Raw genomic sequence first — 19544 nt, 5'->3', positions numbered from 1 at the left:
TGATCTCAGTGCCCCTCAATGTACCCAATGTCCCATATTTCTCACATAATCTCATCTCCAAACATTTTAGGGTCAACAGGACAAACAAAGAAGCTGGCCTCACAGTACATCTGTAGCCTGATGTTGGTTGCATTGAGATTAAGCTGAACTTGAGCATGGTGTCCTTAAACTGATGTGTAGCTTCTCCCATTTTCCATATTTAATTTCATGCTTTTCTATTGAGTTTATACAAACTCTTCAAAATTTGAATGTCTGTGCACAATGTGTGAATTCACTGAATTCACTAATTAGCAAGGGTCTCTATACACTATTGGACATTCAGTAAACCAATGATTGTTTGGGTAAGGTTCATTTCTCACTGTTCCTAAAGGTTTTCTGCAGCAAATTTTAATCTTTATAAAAAACCAATTTCAAAGGAGACCAGTCACTCTTTTAAATATACTTGAAAATAAAATCATTACATTTTAAGTGCAATTTAAAGATATTTATCTGTACATTGCTCAAGAATATTTTTGGAATGTTTATATACATAGTGTATAGTTTTTTTATGATGATATGATCTCCCAGCTGAAATAAAGCTTCAAATTCACTGTTAGTCAGTATACAGGCTAAATCTTCACAAAGCTGAAAGACCATGAAAGAAGTAAAAAGTCAGTGGTTTTTAAGAATACTCCAGACTGTGATGGAACACACCATTTTATGATCTATTAAATACTAAAAACACTTGTCTTGAAGGGGTTGAATAATTCTGAAGATTGGCATTACCTGTTGAATATGGAGAATCTACTTGTTATATTAGTTGTGCTGAACAATTTAAATTGTTTTATAACATTTTACAATAAGGGTACATTTACAAGATGCTTAAGACAGTAATTAACCTTACTGAATAGTTAGGTAATGTCACAATTAATTATTAATTAATGATAATAAACAAGAACTAGCATTAACTAGTATTTTTTAGGATTTTATAAAACACTAAATTGAAGTTTGTTCTTGTTTCTATCATTATTTAATTATTAATTGTGATTTTACTTAATCATTTAGTAATACTTATTACTTAAAAGAAGTAAGTAATTTCTTAAGTGCCCTTAATAAATGTTCCCTTATTATAAAGTGTAAATAAAGTATAAATTGTTCTTGTTTATAGCTAAAGGTTTGTAGAATTGGCTAATGAAACCTAATTTGCGTGCAGTCATGGCCTTGAGGTTAGAGCATTGAGCTTTTGGATTCCAGGAACCAGGGTTGCTGGTTCAATTCCCTGGACCGGCAAATAAAAATTAATTCACAGCAGAAGTGCCCTTGAGCAAGACACCTAACCCCCAAACTCCTCTGTGTGCCGAAGTGCCCCTGGTGTTTGTGAAGGATTGCTCACTAGTGTGTTTGTGTGTTCACTACCACGGATGGGTCAAATGCAGAGAAGCAATTTCCCTAAGGGGATGAATAAAGGTGTTTCTTCTTCTTAATTTGCAGTGCTGAAAATTTTTCATTGCAGCTGTATTTGTACAAGTCATTTCAAACTAGATCATTTAACATAGATTTAAATTTTGAACTTTTTAAACTGCTTGTAAAATCCATGTTGGAACTTTCTTTCCATGGGCATTTCCTTCAGAGCTACAGCCGCATAGGAAAACCTTTCTAAATATTTACTTGAAATATAGTGAGATAAATATGTTTAGCTGACTTTAGATTACTGTTTTTCTGTCATAACACAGATGGGCAGGTTTGTGTCAGAGTGCCTATTGTAGCACTTCATATATGATTTCTATGATTTTACGGCTGTTTAATTGCTCTGCCCACTCTGAATACCCTTTTAGCACAATTTTTTCCATGGTGCTTAGTACAATATATATTACAATTGTATTATACAATGTCCGAAAAACTGTGTCACTGCGGTGGTGCCATCATGGGTACATTTTCAGTACCTTTAGTTAGGGAACATACCTGTACCACTATCATAATGGGCCTCTATCATGCCTTTTTTCTGAGAGTGTTGTGACTTTTGTGTGGTTTATATCAAAGTTAGATCAGCATGTGCAATAGCTGCAGAAGTAATATCACAGTAATAACATCAGCAAAATTTCTTGATTTACTGCCTTTCAGGTGTGAAAGCTGTGTTCTCTGGCCATTACCACCGCAATGCAGGGGGGTGCCATGATGGCCTGGAAATGGTGGTCACCTCAGCAATTGGCTGCCAGCTGGGTGAGGACACACATGGCGTCAGAGTGGTGGTGGTGACTGCTGATGAAATCATCCATCGCTACCACAGTTTGGACCAATTAAGTGAGAAAGGCATGGACAAGGACCTTAAGGAACTACTAGCTTGAACTTAATACTAGTTCTAGGCAACCCTACAATGATGTCAATTTTGGTTGTTAGGTAAAGCTGGTGGTGGATCCAGTACAGTATGTGGACACCAAAATAAATTTATAGTTTTATTTTGTGATATAATTCCTGCTCTGTCTATTAAAATGATATTCTTAACACATTCTAACTCAGATTTTTTTTTAAATATCTGGCATGTACATAAGGCAGATCAGTTAAAAAAAACTTCAAAACAAGGACATGGTCGTAATGTTATGCTTCATCCATATTTATCCATATAAGTTATATGTAAGAAGTAATTATTTAAAAGCTGTAAGGAAACTACCTGGGAGCCAATAGAGGTTATACAGAACAGGGCTAATGTGGTCATGATGCTTAGTCCCCGTCAGAAGCCTGGCTGCAGATTTTTGAGTGTGCAAAATTCTCTCTAATTGCTTATCTTGAATTCCAAACAGAAAACTGTTACAACAAAAAAAAGGTGAGAAAATATAAAATAATGTACAGTGAAACCTTGACTTATGAGTGCATTCAGTTCAGCTGGTTATCTTGCTGTGCATCTCTGTCGCATTGCTGGTTTATGTAGCATTGTAGCATTAAGTGTGTAGAGAGTAAGTGAAGTTAAGCGATAGAGCAAGAAAAGAAAAACTCCCTCAACCTCCTCCGCCAGTCTCCTGCACCTCTGCCAGCGTCTTCCGCTGATCTTCACAGTAAATACACCTAATAGAACCAGTTTCTATCTTTACATTCTTTTATTATGTATTATTATTTTTATACATTATTTCAATTCATTTTAATGGGGATATTTAATTTGATATACGAGCAAACTGAGTTATGAGCTCGGTCATAGAATGAATTAAACTTTTAAGTCAAGGTATTACAGTATAAGCATTTCAGCTGCCTGAGCGGTATGTATAATTTGGTGAAAAATGCAGTTGTAACCAAATTATTTATTTGTGGTTGAAAGGAAATAACAGGATCCAACAATACTCTGAGATTCCTAACCACACTTGTAGCACACAGAGTGGATCCATCAACAGACCAAATGCTAAATGGACCAATATTCAATTATGTGAAGCAATTATAATGTATGAAAAATCTGCCCAAGTGGAAACATATATGTAGAAAAAAGTAAGGGTCACCAAACAGAACCATGAGAGACACCTTGTTTTATTGAAACTTGGTCAGAACCTGATGCCCCAACAGTAACACAATGAAAGATATGAGCCAAACCACTTCACTGCTCCAACATATTTATATATTTGAAAATGATGACAGCATGTGATAATGATAATTATTTATCATTTTTATTGCACATTGAGTTAGTAAACAGCAGTTAGATCTAGGCTGAATGGTATGAAACTGAATGTAAATGCATTCCTGGCAATTATTTAAAAACAAACAATTCAACATTTCCAATTGTTTTAAAGTTGAAACACCAAAAATGCAGAAATTATTTTATAGAAGCTGTTATTTGTGAAGATTGTGGTGGAAAAATCATGACAGAAAATAAGACACTCTTTGAGTCTCTGAGTCGGCATCAAGTGAGACAGCATTTATTAATTAACGTGAGAGAGGGACGTGCGCGCAACGCTGTTTTTCACCTCTCTGCTGACCATTTTTGATCAGTGTCTTTTTATACATGGAAAACCCTTTGAAGTACACCATCTGTTCGCTCTTTTACATTTCAGTCATCTTTTACTGTATCCTGTTCCCAAAACTCAGAGTTTCCCACCATTTGTTTCCCCCATCTCCTGTATTTCTAACACCTTTCCAGATGTGGCCTGTGCCTCCCCCTCTATCTCCTTGGTCTGGAGACAAAGGGAGGTGTCGATATGTTATTTGAAACACACACACACACACACACACAAGTCTGCGGTCTCACACAGAGAATGAGGAATAAAACAATTTCAGTTTACACAAACATGCGTGGCCATTGCTGATTAAATATCTCTATTGATTATGGATCATTTAGATAAACAAATTTCCATCACAATTCCCTCCTTTGATTCTTAATCAATCATTTTTACAGATTATCTTCATCAAACAAATGTTCCAGCCCCAGGTCTTTATCTACTTCATCAGGTTTAGAGCCCTTTGTGATCTGCAGGAGCTGGTATCTCGCTTGAACATGATGAGACAAAGTTTCGTTCACGTTCTCGTCCTTTTGGGGTACTCTTAAGGTTGTTGTTTCTTCAGGTGAGGTTGGAGCGTTCTTGCAGTGAGTATGATGCACCCGCGTCCCTCGTCCTGGCACTTTCACGGCCGTGTGGGTCACTAGGAGCACCTGGTGTGGTCCAGTCCACTTAGGTTGGTTCCACCTTCGTCTGCGGAGGTCTCGTATCAACACCCAGTCACCTGGCTTGTGGTCGTGGAAGGGCTGGTCGGTTGGTTGCGGCAGCACTGCTTTCACCTGCTTAGATATGGGCAGAAACATCTCGAGACGCAATACGTTGTGAGAGAGTGGGTCAAGCAACTGATTATCAAGTGGAGGTGGATGTAACCCCGTGTTGGGAGACCTGCCAAACATTATCTCAAAGGCACTAAGATCTTTTCTGTGGTCTGGTTCTGCTTTGCCAGAGGACCAGAGGGATGCACTTAACCCAATTAAGGCCTGTTTGTGTCATTTTGCAAGACCATTTTTAATGGTTCTATTAACCCTTTCTACTGACCCAGCACTGGCGGGGTGGTGGCATGTCTATTTCTAGGTACTTAGTTAGACTAATTAGGCCTGTATGTACAAATGAAGTGCCATTATCACTCGAGACGCGTTGTGGCAGGTCCCATCTGAGGATTATTTCTCTGAGGAATGTTTTGGCTACTGCCTCGCCATCCTGGGTACCTGTGGAAAAAGCTTCAACCCATTTACTGAACATGCATACACAGACCAAGAGAAACCGCTTCCCTTCTGCTGGTGTTAGCTCCACAAAATCAATCTGTCAATGGAATGGCTCTGTTGCTGGGGGGTGACCTACAGGTTGTTGAGACAGGGGGTGTTTGTGCCTGTGTGTGTTTTGTGCACACGTGAGGCATGCTGAACAAAACTTTTGGGTGAGTGTAGAGAGTCTGGGTGCATACCAATGCCTGGGTATCATATATTATCATTCCCTCCTTTTGCTCATGTGATAACTCCCATGAGCAATAGCAATTAACCCTTTTATGTATGTTTCTGGGAGACATGGTCTGTTCGTTGTAGTGTGTACCCATACTTAATGCATCCTGATTTGGACCACTGAGCTCGCTCTGCTCCAGTGGCAGTGGATTGAATATCCCGCAGAGTGGGTTTCTCTTGCTCTGTTACAGGAAGTTGTGTGGCGGCGACCGGAGCTGTGAAAGCTGTGTATGAGTTTATAATTATCCCATGCCATGTCGAGTTTCATGGGGTTTCACATGCATGCATATCTAATTAATGAGATATGAATTTATTAATCAAAATGTGATATATTGATTTCTCAGTTATCACGTTCTAAAACATGTTAAATCAGATCTTATATTAAGCCAATTGGTTGGCTCGAATCAATAATGACTCAATTCATATCAATAACCGATAACCATTAATCAAACTGGGGATAAGATGAATCTCATTGTTAATAATAATTTTAAATCTCAAATATTTAGAATAAAAGTCAATCAAACCATCACCAATCTCAACAAATTCGATGATAATTAATGAATCAATTTCAACAAGTTGAAATTTGAAACAAAGTATCATAAAATGAAACAAATGTAAGGTTCAAGTGAATCAAATTGTCACCTCAGTGAATGAACTCAGTGATTCAATCTGAATCAAACCAATGACTCAACCGAATCACCTAATCAAATGAATCTCGCTTTTTTGTCGCGCAGTGGCCTCTACGCGGCAAAATAGGGGATTTTTTTTTTAATTATTATTTTTATTTATATAGACATGTTTGCATACAGTCTATATAAATAAATCTATACGTCATGCTAAATGCATATATATATTTGCACCAGAGCTCTGGGGGATTCCATTCAGTCTTAGGTAATCCCTTGAAATAACATATTTCAGATCAGCATATAGGTCAACACATAGAACACAGAAGCATTTTATATTTTTTTCCTAATAAATATCAAATCAAATCAAATCAAATTTATTTATATAGCGCTTTTCACAACTGATGTTGTCACAAAGCAGCTTCACAGAATTCCAGTAAGACAAAGATTTGACATGAAATGTAAAAACAAATGTAAACCCTCAAGTGAGCAAGCCAGGGGCGACAGTGGCAAGGAAAAACTCCCCCAGCTGAGGAAGAAACCTTGGGAGGAACCAAGGCTCACAAGGGGTGACCCATCCTCCTCTGGTCAATCTACTGGTGATGATAGTTAGTAGTCCATGAGAACTTCAGTGTAGGGACAGCTTCAATATATTACTTCAATATAAATACTTCGTATGGTCTATCAATAAAATCCCCTTTATTTATAATTTTTTATCATTAGTTTCTATAACGTTATCTGATCTGCAGATTTATAGTAATTATGTAGTCAGGCAGTTAACTTACGTTTTGAGAAGAAGAGAGTACTTCCCTTTTCACTGTGTCAGTGCGTCCCATCTCAGCGCGTCCTGCCTCTCCGCCGCCCATCACTTCTCGCAGTGTGCTGTTTCTGGCTTTTCTTCCTCCTGAGCATATTGCTCCGGGCAGTCTCTGACAAAATGTCCCTGTTTGCCACAATTGTAGCACCGATTCACCCATGTATCTCTCTGAGACACGTTTAACTGGAAAGCTGGCCCATTGCCTGCAAATCCTCTTCCTCTGCTTTGCCCTCGACCCCTCCATTGTCCTCTTCCTCTGTCTCCTTCACGTGAAACGTGTGTGTGGGGGGGCACAACTTGCTTGTACCTTCGTCAACTTGCTGTTTTCCGTCGTCAACTTGCTTTTACCATCATCAACTTGCTTTTACCATCATCGACTTTCTTGAACCAAAGTGTCTGCCCGCTTTCTTTCTTTCTTTTTTCCTTATCTTGTTCTCAGTCGGGCAACATGACTTGCAAAAATCCTCAAATTCTTTTCTGAACTTCCGTCCTCCTACTTGTAGGGGGTCAGACAGATCAGAGGTAACTCTATCATGTCCTTTTCAGTCCAGTATCCGATTCCCTCCTGCTCTCTGTCCAACACTTTGATTTCCCGCTGCAGATTGACATAGGGACCGGGTGCTGGATGCGGGTCCACTGAGGCCTGGTGCTCCGGTGGGTGGAGGTGGTTGCATTGCCACTTACTCAGGTGCTGCTGCTGCTGCTTGGTTGTTCTCTGGTGCGGTTCTTTTCGGTGGGGCGGCATCGAGGTCAGGATCGGCTGGAAAAAGGAACACTGAGACACTGGTTTAGTTATTACGGAGCCCCTAAAGGGACTTGGGGAAAAATAAAAAAACACTATTGATTTTGCGTTCCCTCGCAAATGTTTGCGTTCCCTCACAAACCGTTTTGCGTTCCCTTGCAAATAGTTTTGCGTTCCCTCGCAAAATGCATTGCGCTCATTTGCAAATGTTTTATGATACACAATTGTCTTCGTGACTCATTTAACACATCAGGACACTGCAGTTTCCAGGGAAATTCAGCCACTTGAAACAGAGATTATATATGTATTTATTTATCTCTACTAACACACAGTTTCGTTGCCAGTGCGAATCGTTCATACATCTGCAAGGAACTGCCTAACATCAGAGGAAGTTGTGAACAACAAGTGCAAGTCAGAACGCCGTAGCTCCACGTATCTCCATAGTAACAGGTGTATGAGACGTAGGCGGCTTCGTGAAAGAAAGTAAAAGTGTTTGTTATTGTTATTGTTATTTATTGTTATTGTTAAGCAAAGACTCTCTTAAAAGTCCGGTCATTCAATAACAAGATGGAGGGTGTAAGATAGTGGCTTAACACACAGAGATCTCAGGGCACGCTGCAGAGACGTGGCTCAGCGCGATGACTCCAGACACGGCTGTGGAGCTAGAGCCGGTCGCTACACCATGCATTTCGTTTTATCTGGGAATTCTGTTTTTTAAAGCTGCAGTAAAAAGGATATCATTTTCTGCCAAAAACTTTTACACACATTACTCCAATACACTACCAATAGCTACACATTTATTTATCCTCTTTCTCTCCCACTGTTTGGAAACTGTGTTCATTGTCTGTATCTCTGTACTGTTCCGTAACCTTTGTCCATGCGCTTGCACTTTAAATTTTCTCATCCTCATTTCATAGCAGTTAACAACACAGCACCAAACGTTTCAGTTGGCGCTCCCCAGTAACATATCCATGTTTTCTGCTCAGAAGAGATGCTATGTCTTTATATTTCAGTCCAAGATCAAAGTAAAATTCAACGAGCTGCTCCATAGTTCACCTTACACGCACAGCAAGCACAGTACTACGGAGCCCACAAAGTATTTGCGAGGGAACGCAAAACTATTTGCGAGGGAACGCAATTATGTTTACGAGGGAACGCAAAATCAATAGTGTTTTATTTTCCCCCAGTCCCTTTAGGGGCTCCGTAAGTTTTGCCCCTTTCCCTTTTTTTTTTTTTTCAAATATTTAATCACCGCTTGTGGGCACCCTACAGGTACTTTTTTCTTTTCTTTTGCACAGTGTTTAATCACCACTCGTGGGCACCTCACGGGTGGTTGTTTCACCCTGTCCTTGATCTCATTTAAATATTTCACACTGAGGTTGCCAGTAGTCAGGAATCCGAAATATCTTATCCGCAATGGGACATATGTTACACTATCAGTGCCACAATCCTGGCTCATCTGACTAAAAAGAGCGGCAGTGCGAATCTTATAATTATAATAATATATATATATATATATATATAAAATATATAGTATAAATAAAAACAAAAAATTGTTAACTGGGATCCCATCTTGCTCTCTTACTTGATTTAGTGACTCAGAGAAATTTAGCCCCAACAACAACGTCTCACCTCCCTTTATCTATTTATTCACTTAAGTAACCTGTACCTAACACTATTAGCACTCCTTCCCACGGTCCGGACCTATTTCTCTAAATGTACGTCTAACAATTAGAGGCCTCGCTATGAGCAGGCTACTCTTTCACTGCTGCACCGTCGAGCAGTACACACTAGTTACACTGTCATGCAACTACACTTATTTCAGGATGGAGTGCTTAAAGGGAGGTGGAGGGGAATAGTTTAAACTATAATTAATCTCGAATAATTAGACTGTCACTTACCACCAATGTTTGTAGATGAGGCTTGGATTGTTAGCGGAGGGATGAACAGTCACACGTACCCCCGCGGTACTAAGTTTTTTTTTTTTCCCTGCCTTCCCAGCAGGCACAGGACGTCAATTTGACGTCAGAAAGGCGTTGGTCTCTAACGTTGGACAGACGTTGAGTTTTAGTTGGAAATGAAAATCGGGTTGACGTCTAAACCCAACGTTGCCTTGACAACAAGCTTCAACGTTGGACAGACGTTGAATTTTTGTTGGAAATGAAATCGGGTTGACGTCATAGCCCGATGTTGCCTTGACAACAATTTTCAACGTTGGACAGACGTTGATTTTTAGTTGGAAATGAAAATCGGGTTGACGTCTAAACTCAACATTAATGTGACGTCAAGACTCAACGTTGGTTAGACGTTGAAATATGGTTAGTAATCAAAGTCAGATATTACTCAAAAATTAACGTCAGGATGACGTCAAACTCCAACGTTGTGTAGATGTTGATTTTTAGTTGGAAATGAAAATCGGGTTGATGTCTAAACCCAACATTGATGTGACTTCAAGACTCAACGTTGGTTAGACGTTGAAATATGGTTAGTAATCAAAGTCAGATATTACTCAAAAATTAACGTCAGGATGACGTCAAACTCCAACGTTGTGTAGATGTTGATTTTTAGTTGGAAATGAAAATCGGGTTGACGTCTAAACTCAACATTAATGTGACGTCAAGACTCAACGTTGGTTAGACGTTGAAATATGGTTAGTAATCAAAGTCAGATATTACTCAAAAATTAACGTCAGGATGACGTCAAACTCCAACGTTGTGTAGATGTTGATTTTTAGTTGGAAATGAAAATCGGGTTGACGTCTAAACCCAACATTAATGTGACGTCAAGACTCAACGTTGGTTAGACGTTGAAATATGGTTAGTAATCAAAGTCAGATATTACTCAAAAATTAACGTCAGGATGACGTCAAACTCCAACGTTGTGTAGATGTTGATTTTTAGTTGGAAATGAAAATCGGGTTGACGTCTAAACCCAACATTGATGTGACGTCAAGACTCAACGTTGGTTAGACGTTGAAATATGGTTAGTAATCAAAGTCAGATATTACTCAAAAATTAACGTCAGGATGACGTCAAACTCCAACGTTGTGTAGATGTTGATTTTTAGTTGGAAATGAAAATCGGGTTGACGTCTAAACCCAACATTGATGTGACGTCAAGACTCAACGTTGGTTAGACGTTGAAATATGGTTAGTAATCAAAGTCAGATATTACTCAAAAATTAACGTCAGGATGACGTCAAACTCCAACGTTGTGTAGATGTTGATTTTTAGTTGGAAATGAAACACGGGTTGACATCTAAACCCAACATTGATGTGACATCAAGAACCAACATTGGTTAGACGTTGAAGTATGGTTAGTAATCAAAGTCAGATATTACTCAAAATTTAACGTCAGGATGATGTCATGCTCCAATGTTGTATAGATGTTGATTTTTAGTTGGAAATGAAAATTTGGGTTGACGTCAAATCCCAACATTGGTGTGACATCAAGACTCAATGTAGTTTAGACATTGAATTATGGTTAGTAATCAAAGTAAGATATTACTCAAAAATTAACATTCGGGTGACGTCAAGCTCCAATGTTGTTTTAGTTGTAATGAAAATCGGGTCGACGTCTAAACCCAACACTGGTGTGACATAGAGCCTCAACACTACCGTATTTCACATTTACAGCATACTACTGTAATTAAATAATACAATACTTTACTGTAAAAACTGATTTACAGTAAATAACTGTCAGCTGAGCTCCCAGACAATTACTGTATATTTACAGGAACATTAATGTATTTCAACTTTACAAAATACTACTGTAAATGAATAAAACTTAACTGTAAATATTGGGATTTACAGTAAATACCTGGCAACAGAGTTTCCAGCCAATTACTGCATTTGTACAGGAACAAGATTGTATTTAAAATTTACAGAATACTACTGTAATTGCATAATACAATGTTTTACTCTAAATATTTAAATGTACAGTAATATTTTCAGCAGAATTGCCAGCCATTTACTGCCTTTTTCAGAAACAATACCTTTTTACAGAGGAACACTAATTACAAACAGTATCTAAATTACATTCAATTCTTTATATATACTGAACAATAGGGCGGCACGGTGGCGCAGCAGGTAGTGTCGCAGTCACACAGCTCCAGGGGCCTGGAGGTTGTGGGTTCGATTCCCGCTCCGGGTGACTGTCTGTGAGGAGTTGGTGTGTTCTCCCCGTGTCCGCGTGGGTTTCCTCCGGGCACTCCGGTTTCCTCCCACAGTCCAAAAACACACGTTGCAGGTGGATTGGTGACTTGAAAGTGTCCATAGGTGTGTGAGTGAATGTGTGTGTGTCTGTGTTGCCCTGTGAAGGACTGGCGTCCCCTCCAGGGTGTATTCCCGCCTTGCGCCCGATGATTCCAGGTAGGCTCTGGACCCCCTGCGACCCTAAATTGGATAAGCGGTTATAGATAATGGATGGATGGATACTGAACAATACCAGCACGTAATATTTTTGTATTAAGATTAGTGTTACTATTAAATAAAAAAAAATCAAGTCTGCCAAGCATGAATACTTTAAAAATACTATAACCATAACATACACAAAAGAAGTCCAAATCTACATTCAGAATTAAAATCAGTAACACGCTTTATTAAAACTGAATATATGCAAAATGTGGACAAATTTCAAGTACTACATAACATGTTCAAATCATTTATGTTTTTACTTGAACTTAATATTTTTGCCCCTTATGATATTTGCTTTTTTTTCTAACCAAAAATACTTCACAATATCCAATTACATTATTGCCTTGATGAATTACAAGAAAGGTGCCCAAATCTTTATAGTAAAACATTACGTTATATCACATGAATTTTGATCTTACCAGACAACACAAATAGTGACCGTAAAACATCATGAAAAATGTAATAAAAAATATGTAATCTGGATTGCTAAAATTTGTATTTCAAATATCATCAGTGAACCCAACATGTTACTGACTTAGAGTCAGTTTTGTGTTGAACATGACCCTTTAAATACAAACTGGATTCCAAAAAAGTTGGGACACTAAACAAATTGTGAATAAAAACTGAATGCAATGATTTGGAGGTGCCAACATCTAATATTTTATTCAGAATATAACACAAATCACAGATCAAAAGTTTAAACTGAGATAATGTATCATTTGTAAGGGAAAAATGTGTTGTTTCAAAATTTCATGGCATCAACAAATCCCAAAAAAGTTGGGACAAGGCCATTTTTTACCACTGTGTGGCATCCCCCCTTCTTCTTACAACACTCAAAAGATGTCTGGGGACAGAGGAGACCAGTTTCTCAAGTTTAGAAATAGGAATGCTCTCCCATTCATGTCTAATACAGGCCTCTTGGGCCTTCTTTGTCACACCTTCCTCTTTATGATGCGCCAAATGCTCTCTATAGGTGAAAGATCTGGACTGCAGGCTGGCCATTTCAGTACCCGGATCCTTCTCCTACGTAGCCATGATGATGTGATTGCTGCAGAATGTGGTCTGGCATTATCTTGTTGAAAAATGCAGGGTCTTCCCTGAAAGAGATGACGTCTAGATGGGAGCATATGTTTTGAGCATATGTTTTGAACCTGAACATAGTTCTCTGCATTAATGGTGCCTTTTCAGACACGCAAGCTGCCCATGCCACAAGCACTCATGCAACCCCATACCATCAGTGATGCAGGCTTCTGAACGGAGCGTTGATAACAACTTGGGTTATCCTGTCCTCTGGTCCGGATGACATGGCGTCCCAGTGTTCCATAAAGAACTTCAAATCGTGACTCATCTGACCACAGAACAGTCTTCCATTTTGCCACACTCCATTTTAAAAGACCCCTGGCCCAGTGCAAATGTCTGAGCTTGTGGAGCTTGCTTAGAAATGGCTTCCTCTTTGCACTGTAGAGTTTCAGCTGGCAACGGCGGATGGCACGGTGGATTGTGTTCACTGACAATGCTCTCTGGAAGTATTTCTGAGCCCATTCTTTTATTTCCTTGACAGTGGCATTCCTGTTCAAGGTGCAGTGATGTTTAAGGGCCCGGAGATCACAAGCATCTAGTAGAGTTTTACGGCCTTGACCCTTATGCACAGCAATTGTTCCAGATTCTCTGAATCTTTTGATGATGTTATGCACGGTTGATGATAACTTAAAAATCTTTGCTTTTTTACACTGGGTAACACCATTCTGGTATCGCTGCACAGCAAACATCTTTCTGCGCAACAATGGTGGAATTGGTGATCCTCTTACCATCTTGGCTTCAGAGAGACACTGACACCATGAGAAGCTCTTTTTATACCCAATCAGGTTGTCAATTGACCTAATTATTGTTAATTGGTCTTCCAGCTGTTCGTTATATGCTCAATTTCCTCCTTTTTGCCACTTATTGCTACTTGTCCCAACTTTGTTGGGATTTGTTGACACTGTGAAATTTTGAATGAACATATATTTTTTTTAAATGTTACATTTACTCAGATTAAACTTTTGATCTGTCATCTGTGTTCTATTAAAAATAAAATATTGACATTTGCCATCTCCACATCATTGCATTCAGTTTTTATTCACAATTTGTTTAGTGGCCCAACTTTTTTGGAATCCGGTTTGTAAATAAAATTTAATTCAAAGTCCATCAGTTTCTTTAAAGCAAGGATACACACAGATGCATGGTCCAGGACTTCTTGGTTGCTCTCTACGTTTACCACCCCTGGGAATTTTTACCAATAAGGCGTCTATAAAAATAAAAAGTCCACAGTTAGTAACATAGCATGTGGAAATAAAAGTACAAAAAAGTTGCAATAAAAATTTTGTACACAAGAGGATACAGTAAGGGGAAGATCAGATGACATCATGGGCAAGACATTTTTTAAAACTAAACATAGCACAAAAATAAGGATATTTTTGTTTGGTAGATTATATCTTTGTTGTAACAATGTTTCTTGGCAATAAATCTTATACTGTTGGAATCATGTTAATTTCCCTTTGAAATGGTGCCACATTTATAAGGAACATGCATTTGTGGGATGAGCAGTAGAAATGAGTATGTGGGTTGTGCCAATGAAACATTAGCCCAATCCTCTCTGCCAATGCCAAAGAGTTTATTCTGCCATTGACTCGTTTGGTGAGTTGTGACTGGCTGACTGAAGTTTGAAGAAACAAGACATATTGGCAATTTAACAATGTATTCTTTTAACAAATAGGAGCTTCAGTAGCGTGTGGAAGAACCATAAACAGCCAAAACAGCCCAGGACTTTCTCTTCATGATGGTCACCATCCTGGTTACACACTGCTGGTCACACATATGGTTGTGTTGGTCACTGTGGCATGAACAGCACGCCCAAGCTGATCCCACAAGTGTTCATTGGGGTTGAGGTCAGGAGCTAGCAGGCCATTCCATCCTCTCCACTACCAAATTCTGGAGGTAGTCTCTGATAAACACCGCTCTGTGGGGGCAAGTGTTGTCATTTTGGAGGTTAGAGTTTGGTCCCAGACAGTGGAGATATGGGATTGCCACTGGTTGTAGAATTTCATCTCAATATCTTTTTCTGCATTGAGATTGCTTGCAATGACGATAAACCTCATTTTTCAAGTGAAGGAGATGCCACATCACACCATTACACAAAATAAGCTGTTTGGCACTGGCAGTGAGTATTTGACAAATTTTTCACTGTCGCAATCCACATACTCAGCTCTACTGCTCATCTCACAAAAGCATGTTTCTTACAAATGTAGCATCATTTAAAAGAGAAATTAACAGTAATGGTATAAGGTTTATTGGCAAGAAGTACTGTTACAACAAAGAAATAATCAACCAGACACAAATTTTCTTACTTTTTGTGCTATGTTTATTTTTATTTTTCTGCAAGTAATCAGAGCAAATGAGTGAGGTAAAGGGTGAATTACATTAATAATTACAGTTAGATAATGCAGCATGTCCTATTTGGTGCTAAAAATAAACACTAATACTTTGACATTGTATTTTGTTATGGCTTTCATAATGTCATATCGTATCATATATCTCCATTTCTTTTAGGCATATCGAGATATGAATTTTTGGTCATATCGCCCAGCCCTAGTTGTCGCTTGCTCACACTTTTTGTAGTGAAGACTGAGGATAGATATTAATACGAACTCAACAAAACCATTTTTTTCCCAAAAGTACTGCAATTTCAATTTGATACCTGATCTAAAAGCCATGTATACTGATATGCTATGCAATATTTCAATGTATCATAGTAATCAGAAAATCCTGTATTTGACCTTTAATTTCACATATCAAAAGCACAAATTTCAACTGCATCAAATGATTCCCACAATGACCCTGATTAGAATTAAATGGTTGCAACAGATGAATGAATGACAGTAAACAGTAACTGCCCTTCATAATAATTTCATAAAGAATTATCCAACAGAAACGGGTCAAAATATTAAAAAGCAATTACCTTCAGATAATTTTAGAATTTTTTAATCCATTTTCATACATGGGGTTTCTGCATCAGTAAAGTTATCATATTTCAAGGTTTTTATATATAATAATACTTTTAATTACAGGTAAGATAACATGAAATAGAGGCTAGTTTAATTCAGAGAAGGAAGTAAACAAGTAGAGAGAGAGAAAGAAAGAAATTTCCTGTCGATATTGGAAATTGAAATTTTAGTACAAGGTGAATAGGGCTGCCTTTCCAGAAATTAATGGAGGCTTGAGCAAACATAGGTCACTTGTCCTTCCACTGTCAGCAAATATCTTGCATTGGTCAAAAATTCCACTGTAATTAATTCAAATGTTAAACTTTTGTCATTCTGGAGTATCTTGCAATTATATATACATACCCAGAATAAAAATCAGAGGACTCACAAGCAGGTTAAGGGTTTCAAAATCAGCAACTGTGGCACTTGCCTAAATGATGAGAATATAAATTATTTTAAGTCTTCAACATTTACCATTGCAGTTTTCAATGACATGTCAAATTAAAACCTATATGATATAGCCTAGGTCTAGTTTCAGTTTTCCTGTTTTAATGATACCTGTAAATGTGAGCCTTAAATGCAGCCAACTTCCTGAAAGTCATGGCACGACGAGACTCTCCACATTTAAAACATATAGTACAGAGAAATAAGATGTCATTTCATATGCATTACAAAAACCAACACACTACATTTGTGATCACAGAACTGGTAGCCAACATTTAGTATTTAGACACTTTAAATGCAATACTCTTAAACTCTGATAAACAATTAAAATGTACACTCTATATAAACTAAATAACAAAAATGGGAGTCTGAAATCAGATTTGGAATGGTATGGAGCCCCTAAAGGGACTGGGGGAAAAATAAAAAAAAGACTATTGATTTTGTGTTCCCTTGCAAACATTATTGCATTCCCTCGCAAATACATTGCGCTCCTTTGCAAATGTTTTATGATACACAATTGTCTTTGTTACGGAGCCCCTAAAGGGACTGGGGAAAAAAAGACTTTGGCGTTCCTTCGCAAACACAATTGCGTTACCTCGCAAATACAATAGTCTTTTTTTAATTTTTTCCCCCAATCCCTTTAGGGGCTCCGTAGAATGGAGCTCAAAATTCTGCAGCAAAATACAGTAGTCTATAATTCTCAACACAGCACAAAGTAAAATCTATTTCACTCCCCCCATCTTGCACCTCATTCACACCTGACACTCCAAATATATATTAGCTAATAATCTGGAATGGAGTTTGTCTGTAGCTAACATTACATGTTTACAATGTCTACAACATCTACGTTTACAACTCTCTGTTATAATGAACGTAGCTAATTTTACCAAACTGACCAATATCAATGACCAGAATCCCTGTCCATCTCTATGTTTATATTTCCCTCCGTTCTCTTCTTTAAAAAGTATTACTCTGCTAGCTAACTAAAACTCGAATAGTACCCGCAAGAAGCCCAAAACTGGACTTTGAGTTTACAATTGTTTGTACAGTCAAATTATCGTTCTCTACTACGCTAAATATAAATAAATAATGCTACGACTGACCCGTACTTTCACCGGCAGCCTGTTTCAATGGAGCAGAACCCTCTCTTTCTTTTCTTCCCGCCTCTTCTCTCCTACCTTTCTCTCATTCTCCTGCTTGTAAGCCGTCACAAAACTGGTGATGTCTCCGGCTTCAATCCCCTCCAATGGACTAATTTGAGGGGGGGAAACGCCAGTTGACGATATCTGCGACGATAAAACATTAACATTTTTTGGGAGCAAACAAGTGTGCAAATTCCACAGGAGTTATCTGGTTAAATGTTCGCGGCTATCATAACTAGCACCATCTATCTTGCTAAAAAGCAGTACCAAGACAATGTGGTTGGAAACGTTTAGAGCTGTATGATTAAAACATACATTTACTCATTACTTTTGTTCCAAAATCCCTAAAGTACGATGACGCTTGCAGCCTCTGAATACGTTTTGTCTCTTTCTCTCCGTCTCTGTTCTCGTCACCCCGCCCCCAGGGAACCGTTAGCCCCGTTCTCGCTAACCGCCCCACCCTCAACAAAATAATTTAAATAAAATAAAACAATATTAACGCAAATCATCATCATTATCATCATCATCTTTTAAGCTTGTCCATTTCAGGGTCGCGGTGTAACTAAATGAAAAAACACAATTCTTTCTCTTTTTTTATTTGGACAAAAAGTATTCACTTGTCCTGTTCTGGTTTTGTTTTGTAGTGAAGCCTACAACTGACGTTACAAAAATAAATTGTACCATTGCCCAAGGGGGGGGGGGGTATTTTGGAACTAATGTAATTACGAATGTAATTTTGGAACTAAGCTATATTTACGTTGTCAAAACAATAAAATAAGTGATAAATAAATGGTGTAAATAAGTTACTCACCTTTAGATGCCATTTGCAGTCCTCAGCCTCCCCAGCTCACAATACAGTGAAATACTGTAAAGCTAGCTTCATTGCTGCTTCCAGTCTGTTACCCAAGATACATTACAATACACAGTAAAATACTGTATTCAAAAATACATTACAATACAGTAGCAAACTCGCTACAGCATTTATTTATAGTGTGTTTTGTATTCTTAAGACGGCAAGCATATACCTATCAAATGGCTTGAAAATGTTGGTAACCCACTGATGGTAGGCCACTGCTGGTCCACCATTGGACCGCTCAGATTATTGCCCACTTAAGAACATCTCAGTAGTTTTTGATCTCTTTAAACTAATTTTAAATGATTTTAATGATTTCTTATTCTATAATTTTACATTTTGGTCATGGTATCTCACAACTGAATTTTGTTATGTTATGTCAATATGGCATTAGAATAATGTTTTGAACACACTGCATTTTGGTTTCTTAACATTGCAGCTTGGGGCAGCACGATGGTGCTGCAGGTACTGTCGCTGTCACACAGCTCTAGGGTCCTGGAGCGGCAGGTGACTGTGAGTAGTTTGGTGTGTTTTTCCTGTGTCTACGGGGGTTTCCTCCAGGTGTTCAGGTTTCCTTCGAAGGTCCAAAAACACATGTTGTTAGGTGGATTGGTGACTCAAAAGTGTCCATAGGTGTGAATGTATGAGTGTGTGTCACCCTGCGAAGGACTGGCGACCCCTCCAGGGTGTGTTCCTGCCTTGCTCCCAGTGATTCTGAGTAGGCTCAGGACCCACTGTGACCCTGAACTGGATTAGCGGTTACAGACAATGAATTAATTAATTAATTAATTTCAGTATGGTAGAGTATCAGAATGATGTTTGGAATTTTTTATAAAATTCAACTTGGGACTGCAACAGGTAGTGTCGCTGTCACACAAATCTAGGGTGCTGCAGCTGTAGGTTCGAACCCTGCTCCGCATGACTGTCTGTGATTAGTTGGGTGTGTTTTCCCTGTGTTCATGTGGGTTTTCTCCGGGTGTTCCAATTTACTCCCATGGTCCAAAAACACATGTTGGTAGCTCAGTTGGCTACTCAAAACTGTCCATAGGTATAAGT

The 19544-nt window shown here is 38.5% G+C and overlaps 2 protein-coding genes and 1 long non-coding RNA gene across 4 annotated transcripts in view; 1 reads left to right on the top strand and 2 right to left on the bottom strand.

Moving 5' to 3' along the window:
- Nucleotides 1-2476, top strand: part of cpped1 (calcineurin-like phosphoesterase domain containing 1) — a 47996-nt gene extending 45520 nt beyond the window's left edge. Inside the window, exon 4 of the mRNA XM_066664503.1 lies at nt 2101-2476. Within this exon, the coding sequence (XP_066520600.1) occupies nt 2101-2324 (224 nt within the window). The 3' untranslated portion in view covers nt 2325-2476. The remainder of the gene's footprint in view (nt 1-2100) is intronic.
- Nucleotides 2477-3521: 1045 nt separating this feature from the next.
- LOC136691746 (uncharacterized) lies at nt 3522-7402 on the bottom strand. 2 transcript variants are annotated; one of them, XM_066664504.1, is made up of 2 exons: nt 6840-7402; nt 3522-4735 (listed from the first exon to the last, which is right to left on the bottom strand). In XM_066664504.1, the coding sequence occupies exons 1-2, from the start codon at nt 7113-7115 to the stop codon at nt 4346-4348; spliced, it is 666 nt and encodes a 221-aa protein (XP_066520601.1). In that variant the 5' UTR covers nt 7116-7402; the 3' UTR covers nt 3522-4345. The 2 variants fall into 2 exon arrangements, with proteins under 2 accessions (XP_066520601.1, XP_066520602.1); XM_066664505.1 differs by having other exon boundaries at nt 3522-4732.
- A 4801-nt stretch (nt 7403-12203) lies between these two features.
- LOC136691749 (uncharacterized) lies at nt 12204-17662 on the bottom strand. Its single transcript, XR_010801897.1, has 3 exons — nt 16608-17662; nt 16413-16479; nt 12204-14314 (listed from the first exon to the last, which is right to left on the bottom strand). It is a non-coding gene; the product is annotated as an uncharacterized lncRNA (long non-coding RNA).
- Between the last annotated feature and the right edge of the window lie 1882 nt (nt 17663-19544).

This window comes from Hoplias malabaricus, chromosome 3 (assembly GCF_029633855.1).
Source record: "Hoplias malabaricus isolate fHopMal1 chromosome 3, fHopMal1.hap1, whole genome shotgun sequence".
Lineage (NCBI taxonomy): Eukaryota > Metazoa > Chordata > Actinopteri > Characiformes > Erythrinidae > Hoplias > Hoplias malabaricus.
The sequence above is the reverse complement of the archived record's forward strand: the minus strand, read 5'-3'. Positions and strand labels throughout refer to the sequence as shown.